The sequence below is a fragment of the Clupea harengus genome, chromosome 22, assembly GCF_900700415.2.
Source record: "Clupea harengus chromosome 22, Ch_v2.0.2, whole genome shotgun sequence".
NCBI lineage: Eukaryota > Metazoa > Chordata > Actinopteri > Clupeiformes > Clupeidae > Clupea > Clupea harengus.
Window position 1 is genome coordinate 22024135 of NC_045173.1, and position 11478 is coordinate 22035612.

The 11478-nt window shown below is 40.5% G+C and overlaps 1 protein-coding gene across 4 annotated transcripts; it reads left to right on the forward strand.

Annotated features, from left to right (window-relative positions):
• Window positions 1-580: 580 nt before the first annotated feature.
• Window positions 581-11332, forward strand: LOC105902167 (N-acyl-aromatic-L-amino acid amidohydrolase (carboxylate-forming) B-like). Of its 4 annotated transcripts, XM_031559871.2 has the most exons (8): window positions 5223-5264; window positions 5562-5756; window positions 8938-9173; window positions 9595-9790; window positions 9911-10004; window positions 10127-10234; window positions 10459-10571; window positions 10933-11332. In XM_031559871.2, exons 2-8 carry the CDS (start codon window positions 5661-5663, stop codon window positions 11128-11130), a joined length of 1041 nt encoding a protein of 346 aa, XP_031415731.1. In that variant the 5' UTR covers window positions 5223-5264; window positions 5562-5660; the 3' UTR covers window positions 11131-11332. The 4 variants fall into 4 exon arrangements, with proteins under 4 accessions (XP_031415730.1, XP_042558963.1, XP_012685162.1 ...); XM_031559870.2 differs by lacking the exons at window positions 5223-5264; window positions 5562-5756 and adding an exon at window positions 581-741; XM_042703029.1 differs by lacking the exons at window positions 5223-5264; window positions 5562-5756 and adding an exon at window positions 2299-2528.
• Window positions 11333-11478: the final 146 nt, after the last annotated feature.

Consider the following 11478-nt stretch of genomic DNA (forward strand, 5'->3'; position numbering starts at 1 on the left):
TATGCCCTTTGAATGTAAGCTGTTGATATTTCTTTAGTTTGTAGAACAGTTTTGTATGTCATATACCAATGAACCAAGTGTTTGGGCATAACTACAGACATGGCAGCAGCATCCTAAAGAGCATTTTCCATGTGTAACCTATAAGAGGACACACTATCTAATTGACCTGCATACGGGTTGCGGAGACAGGATGCTGCAGCTCACAGATGGATAAGGGCCCAGGTGCAGAACAGGCTTTCATCCCTCCAGGTGGCTATAGTCCTACGGTGTTCCCACAGATGTTGCAACCACAAGAGGGAGCATGTGTCTGCTTGTGTGTGTGTGTGTGTGTGTGTGTGTGTGTGTGTGTGTGTGGGTGTGTGTGTGTGTGTGTGTGTGTGTGTGTGTGTGTGTGTGTGTGTGTGTGTGTGTGTGTGTGTGTGTGTGTGTGTGTGTGTGTGTGTGTGTGTGAGGCAAAGCATGAGGGCAACATGCTCCTCTGTCAATTAGGCAGGATTAATACTGACGCACCCTTTTAATGAGTCACTTCCCTCAGGCACTCAGTTTCCCACCCCTGGAAACACAGAGGGCTAAAACCCGGCTGACTGACAGGCAATTTGAGGCATCGCTCTGTGGTCTGTGCAAAATCAGGTTGCCATGAGATATCTGTTTATTGACACACAGATGGCACTAATGTTGGCAACTTTGTTATTTTTAAGGAACAGATGCCTGGAGAAGTTTCATCCCCAAAGGCCTTTGCAGGTCAGTATTCAAACCATCTATGCTTCGGACATATCCTGCCTGTGGCACCAAGGTCCTCCTCATGGACTTCTTCTTAGTTTACACCACATATAATCATATTACTTTGAACACAAACTATCTAGTGACTTGTGATAGATGCCATATGCAAAAATGGAAATAAACACTTTTATCCAATTTGACTTGCATAACTGAGAGCAATTTACAAGAGCAAAAAGTAAAAATGTACAACTATACATTATTTCATATTTTATGAGGTGGTATAATATTTCTTCAAAGGGTGATCTTGAGTGCTGATCAAAGTGATTCTTAATGATAGAGAGGGTTTCCACAGATCAGATGTAGTAGGACTATACACTCTTCCTGCTCCTGTAAGTCATATTTAGCAAACATTTAGCAGTATTCAGCAGCGCCCCATTGGATATGAAGCCATACATTCAACATTCATCACCTACAAAATAGAGAAGACCACTTTATCAAAAGTGACTCATTGTTTGAAAAAACTATGATACTTTCTCTTTACACTTGCACTCTTTTTGTTCTTCAATGGTAAGAACAGCCACATCAACCCTCTATTTCACTCAAGGGACAAGTCTACAAAACGGTTCACTCCAATTAGCCTCAAACTCCCTACATCCTGTCTTACATGTGTGTGCTGACTCAGCTGGCTTCCTTACTTTGCCTTCAATTATAGCAGCCACTCAATTGAATGGATTCAGTTTTCCTCTATAGTGATTACACTCGCTGTGTTCACAAATAGACCCAATTCATGTCCATAATTATATATCAGAGGAACAGGCCTCCGCAGCCTACTAGAGGTAAATTGCTGTTCAGTCATTCCTGATTTCAGCCTTAATGGTTGCTTCTAATGATGTGAGAGACACTGCCATCATTGAGAGAGGCCTCCTCTCAGTATGACTAAGTAAGAGTTGGAGAGGTCCATTATCATAACTTCACCGAATATACTTGAAGCTTTACATTGATGGTTGAGGGCAGTTGAAATCGTCTGCGCCTTTTGAGCATGGACACTAACTGTCAGTGTTAAAATGCACACAGCTACCATGTCGTATTTTTATGTGGTATTGTTCCTATCAGGTAAATGTAAAAGTAAAAGATACACTCCGATTGCTTTATGTGCCCATAATCTGCTGTGCCTTGATTTTGTATGTCCATGATGCCTAATGTCATTGATGAGCAACAAGCCAAGTTTGTCGCGCATGAACTAAAGCTGTTGCATGTCATGTGGGAGCATTGCACTGACCCACCCATGTCTGTGCTTAGAATCTTGCTCATGGTGTTAAATTAGCAAAATGACTTAAAACCAGCTTTAGTTCATGTGCGGCAGTCTTTGCTCGTTGCTTTGCTTGTCGCCAGCTGCCTGTCAATGAAATTAGGGCCCTGTGTACTGTCAGTACAGATTCCTCATCTACACCTTAGAATTGTGATCCTTTTTCTTTATTTTACTCTATGGACATAAATCATTTTTTTTAAATGTGTGTGTGTGTGTGTGTGTGTGTGTGTGTGTGTGTGTGTGTGTGTGTGTGTGTGTATCTTTTTGTGTGGGTGTAAGCATGCATTCGTGTGTCTGTGTGTATGCGAGTTGCTCTGTCAATCTGGTAAGTTGTCTCTAGAGCCTGGTGTTCATGTGACTCATCTAACAGGATTACAGAACTAATTAAAGCATTAGTCTCCCACTGCTTGAGCTGGTGAGGGGAGACGAAGAGCAATGAGCAACACTGAAAAAAGCCTGAAGAACTGGGAGCAAAATGAAGAGGAAGAGAGATGCAGAGGTATTTACATTTAGTGTGATAAATCTGTTATAAAAGGAGTCTTGTTTTGCACTAGCACTTTTGTCAGGTTTATTTTATGTGAAGATGAAAAACCACTATGTGCCCTGCATCATATGCATACTGAAGCGTCTGCAATTCTAATCCAACATACTTTTTTGTCAAATTCAGTGATTGCTCCTCACGGTCCCCTTGCTGTTGGTTCTGTGTGTGGCTCAAAAAACCTCCAGTGTTTGCACAGTCCTGACTCTGATACATGGGACACAACAAAGTGGCTGTTGAGCTCAAATATCAACATGTCACCAGAATTGTGAAATGCACCTCAACGGATATAATACTGTAGATATTATGGTTATAGAACATGTATCATAATGGGTTGATTGAAACATTCCAAAACAATCCAATTCTTCGTGAAGGCCGAGCTCAAAGCCAGTAGTGCAGATTCAACAGTACATTTGAAAGGGGCGGGTTGTGGGCGGGTTTAAGGACAGAAGCCAGCCTTGTTCACCTTGAATTTCACAGCAATTCAATTAGTAAGGGATAATGTATAGTCCTCCGGTCAGTATTGGAAAATAAATCCAATCCCATGCGCAGCGGAGGGGTCCCGTTCATCCCGTCGGGAATTATTTTCCTATACTGACCGGCGGACTATACATTATCTCTTACTTAGTAAATGGAGAGTACACACTCTCACTGTACCAGCAGCACAGAGGTGGCTGTGGCTGGAAATGGTTCAGATTGAGTTCTTCTGACCTGACCTTAAGGCTGTCTGGTCAGGCAAAGGAAAGTCGTGATACATATTTCTGAAGATTCTGGCATTTTCAGGCTGTATGCCTTACAAGGCCAGGACCTCTATTATTCAAGTCTTTAACTGGTTTTGAGGTAGGAAAGCTGGAAATGGTATTAACTATCATGTTCACTGATTTTATGCAACCTGCACAGGTTTAGAGTAAATCTTGCAATCAAACATTAGTTGAAAATTGATGACAGGATTTCATAAGATCATATTATTGCACACTATGAATAGGCCTACTTTCAGTAGAAAACAAAATTAATTGAAACCTAAACTGATGCTCAATATCAGTATATCGATGATGCTAGCCCACAGGCAATCTCAGTGAACATATTATCTATGCAACACTAAAAACTATCCAGCAAAACTAAACGAAATTGATGCACATTGTACATAGATTGTGACTATTTAATACACCAGTGCAGGGGGTAAGATTGAACATCTTAACTAATCCACTCCCCTAAACTTCTTTTAAGAGTGCGCAAATAGGCTCAATTGATTCATGGCAGCTCTAATGACAAGGAGAAAGAAAACAAAATAGAGAAAATAGAGAAATGTGAAACATATAAATACAGTAAGCTTGGTCAGTGTTTAGAGGTTTTCACATTCAAGGGGTAAATTATGATTCTGCCACCAAACAGGTTAGTTGCAGCTGCAAAATATGCAACAGACTTTGGTGAGTTGCAAACTCCACAATCTGGACCTTCCCACATCCCCCAAATACGGTATGTGTCTATCTTGGTCTGGCACATCAGCCCCCTATAGTAGCCATACATACTGAGCTTTGACCAAATTGGTGAATTTCAGACATTGCGCTTTGTTTGATCATAAAAATAATTTTTATACTAAAACTGAACTTGTGGAGCTATAACTGTTCTTTTGAGGACTGAAACTATTCTTTCATGGTCGCATTTGTGCTCCACAATGCTTTGTACCAATACATCATGCTTAACCAGGAAAACACTGACATTGAGTTCTCTGGCAGAACCTTGCATCCAAAGCCATCTGGAATGTTCTGAATGAGCCGTTTGAATAGACGTGCACTCAGACGAAATTGAATACTTGCCTTTGGCACTGTTATTGACGCGCTTTGCCAAATGAGTTGTCGGAGCGCAATGTTGATTAATTATATCATGGTTGGCCAAAAATGCACACTGTGGATTCCATTTGAATGCTTGTAAGGAGGACCTAAATTCAACACTTCCATATTTCAACTCACCATTTTAATTGCTTAGATGATATGGATTAACTTAATGTATACCTTTGATTTAATGAGAAATATTATTATTTATTAAATTAATTATTTGAAAAATACAGTGTGGTTTTATTTAAATGTGTGTATTATTTACTTTATTCTGTATTACATTAATGAACAACTCTTCATGATTTTAAACTTACTTCCTCATGCGTATTTGTGCTTTTACATAGAGGTAAAATTGTTGTATTAGCATTCAAATATACAGTCAAATTTTTTTTTTTGCATGTCTGTTTAAACACCAGTAAAGGCCTAAGTCTTTAATCCAAGATACAAGAGTCATCAATGACTATTTGTTTCTTACACACAAATATATATTTGATATTTAAGAACACATGAGTTGCATAGGACTACCTTCATTTGTTAACTTGTGAGTTGAAGGACTCCATGATTCCAAGAAAGCACCTTCACTGATCTTCCTCAGGTTGTGTATTTGAAATCCCTGTACCTCAGAATCCCCATCCCTCTTCCTCCTTGTCCCCTTGTTGGAATGACTCAGCAGACTGCCCAGAGAGGGGGGGGGGGGGGTTGCTGACAGGAAGCATGCTGGTTAATGTTACATCACAAGTCTTGAATGGCCTGAAATCTGACCTGGGGGCAGCATGGGAGGAAGGGGAGGTGCTGGGGAGAGGAATGGGAAGAGAGCATATGAGCATATGGAGTTAGTGACAGGCTTTGGACGGAGAGGAAGGTAAGTGCAGTGGGAGAGCTGAGGCTGTTTTGGTTGTTGTCAAGCGTGTCTTACCATGAACTCTGCAGCGTGCTGGAATGTCTGTGTATGCACTTTCCTGCATGCATTTACTTGTATGTGTCAATTTGTACATGTCTGAGTGAATGCACTCACATACCATGTGTGTGTGTGTGTGTGTGTGTGTGTGTGTGTGTGTGTGTGTGTGTGTGTGTGTGTGTGTGTGTGTGTGTGTGTGTGTGTGTGTGTGTGTGTGTGTGTGTGTGTGTGTGTGTGTGTGTGTGTGTACATGTATTTCAGGTCTTTCCTCTTCACTTAAACTTTAGTGCAGTACGACAATGCGAAGGTGCCCGAGGGTTTTGCTTGAGTCCAAAGTTTGCTGCTGTTAATGAAAACCAGATGAGCACTGTATGCAGAGACAGAGAGAGTAAGGTAGAGAGACAGAGAGAAAAAGATCAACGAAATGACATTTATCTTGTTACCTCCTGTAACGAGGTAAGGCTGTTTACTTATCTTATCTTACCTGTCTTTAATTCTCTCAGTCAGTCTTGGGTCAGTCTGCAGTATGTGAGGGCTGCATCGATACATAAAACGAATAGGCATTACCAGTGTGGTGCTCTGCCACAGACACCCTGATATGTACCAATGAAATGAATAACCAAATCAAAGAAAACCATTTCAGGAAGCAGTTTGTATTTCCCAATTCCCAATTCCCAATTCCCATAGAAAGATGTGGTATAACAGCAAAACAGAAACTCCTGATTTATCATGGGTTTTCTAAGGGAGTACTGAACTGATTTCCGCATGAAAATGCAAAAGTGATTAGACTGCAGAAGGGAGAAAAATGGCCACCTAGCCACTTGGCTTGCCATACCTCAGCTCAGGGTATACAAATACAGACAGTCTAATCTACACACACATTTGCAGGTCTGCCATGGCAGAAAATCATGTGTACAACAATTTAGAGGGCCGTCTAAGTTGTAACTGATGACTTGTATTTCCAGCGCTTGGAGTGAAATACTTTTCAGCCATTAATATCTATGTACGCATTTAATTGTCTACATATTCACAGATCTATGCATGCATTTACAGATTAGTCTAAACATGAACAAATCTCGTTACTCATTTAGAGATTCTGAATATACATTTGCAAATTCCTGTACACATTCGTAAATCTTAGTAGGCATTAAGAGATTATTTTACACATATACAAATCTGATTAAGCACACACAAATTGAGATATGGCTACACAACTTTCCACACACATTTCCAAATAATGCTTTAATAATAACCCCGCACCAGTTAGTTAAGGTAGTCTGTTTTTGGCTAGCTACAAACCAGTAAATTCCCCATAAAACACACTAAAGGAGTGTTACATGGTTTCGTGGGAAATTACAATAACTTAAGTACATTTTAAGGACCTGTTTTTTCCTAGTCTTTGGTGTGTCATCAGGTATATTAACTCCCCCCACAAGTGGAAATAAGAAGATGCTGGAAGTATTCACCAGGCAGTGAGACATGAGTTGACATTAACACTGAATGTGTTTTTTGTACAGACGCACGCACACATTGCTAATAGGACATATCTAAAGTTCTGTTCAAAATGTATTGCTAAAATGTTTTCTTTGGCAACTCTGACATGTCTGACCTTGTCTCAGTAACATGTCTGGATGACTTGTCTCACATACATGTCTGGATGACTTGTCTCACATACTTTTCTGGATAATGTATGCATAACGTTTCTGGATACAACTTGACATTTAGGTCATATGTGATCCTTAGAGTACAGGAGATGCATTTTTGGACAGGTTTGAATGTGGTGAAGAAATACTTCCAGATAACATGAAATTCAGTCCAAAGGTCATGTGACTTTTGCCTTATCAGCTTCCCTACACTCAGTCACGTTTACCTGCTCTTTTTAACTAACCATTAACCCTGCTGTTAAACAGCCAAAGTGAGAACATGCTGAAACTTTCTGGTTGACCTGGTTGACCATCAGATCCAGTAACTGAGACACAACAATGTATGATCTGAGTGTGTGTTTGTGTTAATCATTGGCAATTCATTTAAAAGTTCTGATGTTGGTAATGGGATTCCATACTACGTTCAGTTGCTGCCATCAGTCAAAATGTGGGGGATTTGACTGCACAGAAATATCTGTGTAAATTTAGCAGTAAATTAAGAAGACATTAAGAGAGTCTGTTTCAATGGGAGTCCCCATAATGCATATGTATGGGGTGTTATATTGATTTATGGACAATTCAAATGAATATTATTATATTGAAAGACTTTAAAGTTTGTAGTATGCGATCAGGTGTATTATTGCATATGGCATGTTTGAAGCAACTTTCCCTACTTGGTGTAGTTTAGCTGCCCCTTCAGATTAACCACTTGGTGTAGTTTAGCTGCCCCTGCAGATTAACCATTAGCATAGGCTCTACTTGCCTGCAGATTAACCGTTAGCACAGGCTCTACTTGCCTTCTGAGAGAGAATATGCTGAGAAACCTATTTGTTTGGCCCCATTGACAGGCTGACCTATTACCAGAGACACAAAAATGTCTGACTTGGTCATGTGTGTGTGTATGTGTGTGTGTGTGTGTGTGTGTGTGTGTGTGTGCGCGTGTGTGTGCGCGCGTGTGTGTGTGTGTGTGTGTGTGTGTGTGTGTGTGTGTGTGTGTGTGTGTGTGTGTGTGTGTGTGTGTGTGTGTGTGTGTGTGTGTGTGTGTTTCTTTGCCAGTTCTTCCTTACACATATCAGTGTGTCTAACTTCTGTGGTGACATGACCAGCTTGACGATTGTTAGAAACCCTTCCTCATATAATGTACCAGCTTCTGATGACACTGTGTCTGCATGTGATATTTGTACTCGTTTGCGTTTGAGACACCCTGTCTAGAGGAAAGGCTGAGTTCTTGTCCCGCTGTGCTGTAACGGCTAATCTCACAGCAGTGTGAGGAAGTCACACAAGCAGAAATAGCACTGTTTTTCATTTGGATTTGGCAGGTGGTGGATGTGGATAAACATCCTTCATCTGTTATTGAGGGGAGAGGTTATGTTTGATGTCTCTCTTTACCAAAAAATGAAGGTTCAATGGAACTTTATAACCCAGAGTATCATGCAGCATTGCAGGATCAGATACAGCAATTTGAAATACTACAAATGCAATCTAAATGGGATTATGGTTTTGACTGAGAGATTAAGCGATGGTTTCCTTGGAAACACTGTTAAAAGGTCAGTCAGACACAGGAACCATTTTGCATTTGAGAAGTGTGCTTTCAAAAGCACTGAATGAAATAGTTCAACATTTGAATGGGTTACATCCACACCATATGATAACCTTTTCATTGCTGAGCATAAAAAAAATATTATCAATGGTTCACCTGATTTAATTCATGCCACCTGACAGTATGGATACAAGGGTTTAGTATAATGCATTCAGTGTTAAGTGATGTTGGGCTTGTATTTCAAATTAAAACAAGTTGTGAAAAACGAAATTCAGTGAAATAAACAACAGGCCAGTGGTATGTTGCACGTGTGCATGCACATGTCTTCTTTATGTGTGCATTATTAACTCAGCTGGTCAATCAAGGTGAAAATAACCTCAACCGGCTCAAAAAGCAAATATGTTGCTGCTGAAAGAAAAACTGTGTTTATCTGCCTTTGGTCATTTGTTCCCAGATGGAACTGCTATCTCTGCCAGCCTTGAATCGCATGGCCATCTGTGGTGGTACCCATGGCAACGAGATGACTGGCGTGTACCTGGTGCAGGAGATGGCAAGGCGGCAGAAGGAGTTAGGGGATAAGGCGTGGCCTGTGCCAATAGTGCTGGTGCTTTCCAACCCACGGGCTATGAAGGAGTGCAGGAGATACAGCGAGACAGACCTCAACCGCTGTTTCACTAGCTCCATCCTCAGGTGAGACTGGGCACTGGAGGGGATTTAACAGACAATCAGTCATCCTAGACCAGAGAGCAGATAAACCCTAATTGGTCTACCTACTGCATTCTGGCCCACAACTCGCATGTATCATTTGTGAATGTGACAAAACTTTGTTAGAAGTTTCATTGCTTTTATTGCTACACATGTAATTGGAAATGCTTTTAGATGCATTAAACAAACAGGTGCATTTTCAGACCATCATCTGTTGAAAATTACTAAGTTTACTCCCAGTTCCCAGATAGATACAGTATGTCAATTGCCTACAGTGACTCTCTGAATAAAATTTTTAAATATTCTAACTGTGACTCACAGGAAGTAATCAGAAAAGCCTAATTCAAACTCTCCATTCTCCTCCAATGTCCTCTCCCGAATCACTTTCCTACACTTTCCCCGCTAGTACCCCAATCTCAGACAGCTCCCCTTATGAGGTGAGGAGAGCACATGAGCTAAATGCCCTCCTGGGCCCAAAGGAAAGCAAAGAAGCCATCGACGTCTTATGTGACCTCCATAATACCACGTCCAACATGGGAGTAACAATCATCTCCTACTCTCCGAATGAATGGATCAGTCTTCACATCTACAAGTATCTAAAGGCAAGGAAAACCCTTCCCTTCAGCCTTTGATTTGCTGTTCAGATATACTGTCTAATCTTTGCACTGTGCTATACGAGCTAAGTTAAATTTTTGAAATGTTCATTTTTAATTTATTTGCAGATGAAAATGACTTCCGTGCCGGTAAGATTATTCATGGTAAATATCCCCATAAATGAGGCCTACTCCCTAGAGTCTGTGGGCAAGAATGGATTCTGTAAGTTATCTGCCATTGGTTTACTGATTTACTCATCACATTTATGTTTGTACTAACCAGTCTCTAAATGTGTTCTGATGAAACACAGAGTAAAACTGATGCCTGTTGTGGTTCCTTTGCAGCACTGGAGGTGGGTCCACAGCCACATGGTGTGCTCAGAGCTGACATATACAATTATATGAAGGAGGCCATCGAACTAGCAATAGAATGGGTCAGCCTTTTCAATTCAGGTACCAAACTTAGTTGCATCATAAGTTGTCATATGTACAGATTTGTTTATAAGGGGATGGTACAGGTTTGTGAGATAAGTCTATCATTTTGTGATTTCAATAATGGCCACAGAACATAACCCTTTATGTTCAGAGTTTTGTATTTTATTGTTGTTTTGAGCTTTTTACCTCATAATGTCTTCAGCCTTCATATTCCTGTTTCCTGCACCCCCAACTCCTCTCAGGTGCTGTAATTGAGGGTGGAGAGGTGGAAACACATATGTTTCATAAGAGCATTGATTATCCTCGAGATCCTGAGAGCAATCAGATGACAGCTGCTATACACCCACAACTACAGGTTTGATATGGAACTTCTCAGGCCACATTTCAGATAGAAGTTCACCAAAGTGGATCTGCACTGGATAAGGGCCAGATTGGTTATAGCATCAGCAGCTGGAATGAAGTAATTGCTGGAGCGATTATGTGCAATTTTCTATAAGCACCGTCACAGAGTTTTCACTCTCTTTTACAGTTACAGTAATAATATTCAACAATGTTCATTATATTACATTATTATTTAACCACATGCACATCAGGACCTTAATGCTGGAAAGCACAGCACACATCCAGGACAGTTAGATTAACATGGAGCATCTTACAAACTTTGAAATGGTGGCACATTTTGAGATGATGAAACCGATGTTCTCTACTCCCTCTAGGACCAAGACTTCTGCTGTCTAAAGCCAGGTGATCCTATGTTCTTATCCTTCTCTGGGGAGACTGTGTGCTACGAAGAGGAAGATTCTCTCTATCCCTTCTTTATAAACGAATGTGCTTACTATGAGAAAGGCATTGCCTTTCACCTAGCTCGCAAGACCACCCTGAAGATTCCCTCAGTGAAAGTGCAGAGAGATTGAGAACAGGGGAGAAAAAACTGATTTGCTAAATGACTGACAAATTTATAGGCAAAAGCGCACACTGAAACTAATCTTAAAGCACCTCTCACTCTACACAGTATTAACCAGCTTGACCTTATCAACTCAGGGGAAATACGTGTAATATGTAGACTATTTTTCTGAATGTATTTCATAAATAAATGTTACAGATAATGTGACCTAATTTGTGTCATCGCTGAATTATTTCCTTAGCCTACTTATTTGAGATGTCAAAACATTACTTCTGTTTCATTTTGCAGTAGTCAGGGTAACAGGAATAGGCCTACTGCATCATTGGCTTAGGTTAACCAGAATGAAGTAAACAAAAAG

Coding starts and splice junctions, on each gene's coding strand:
- LOC105902167 (XM_031559870.2), top strand. CDS start 637: ATGAGATATCTGTTTATTGACACACAGATGGCACTAATGTTGGCAACT. Junction 10,005..10,126: donor TGTGGGCAAGAATGGATTCT/GTAAGTTATCTG, acceptor GTTCCTTTGCAG/CACTGGAGGTGGGTCCACAG. Junction 10,572..10,932: donor CTATACACCCACAACTACAG/GTTTGATATGGA, acceptor TACTCCCTCTAG/GACCAAGACTTCTGCTGTCT.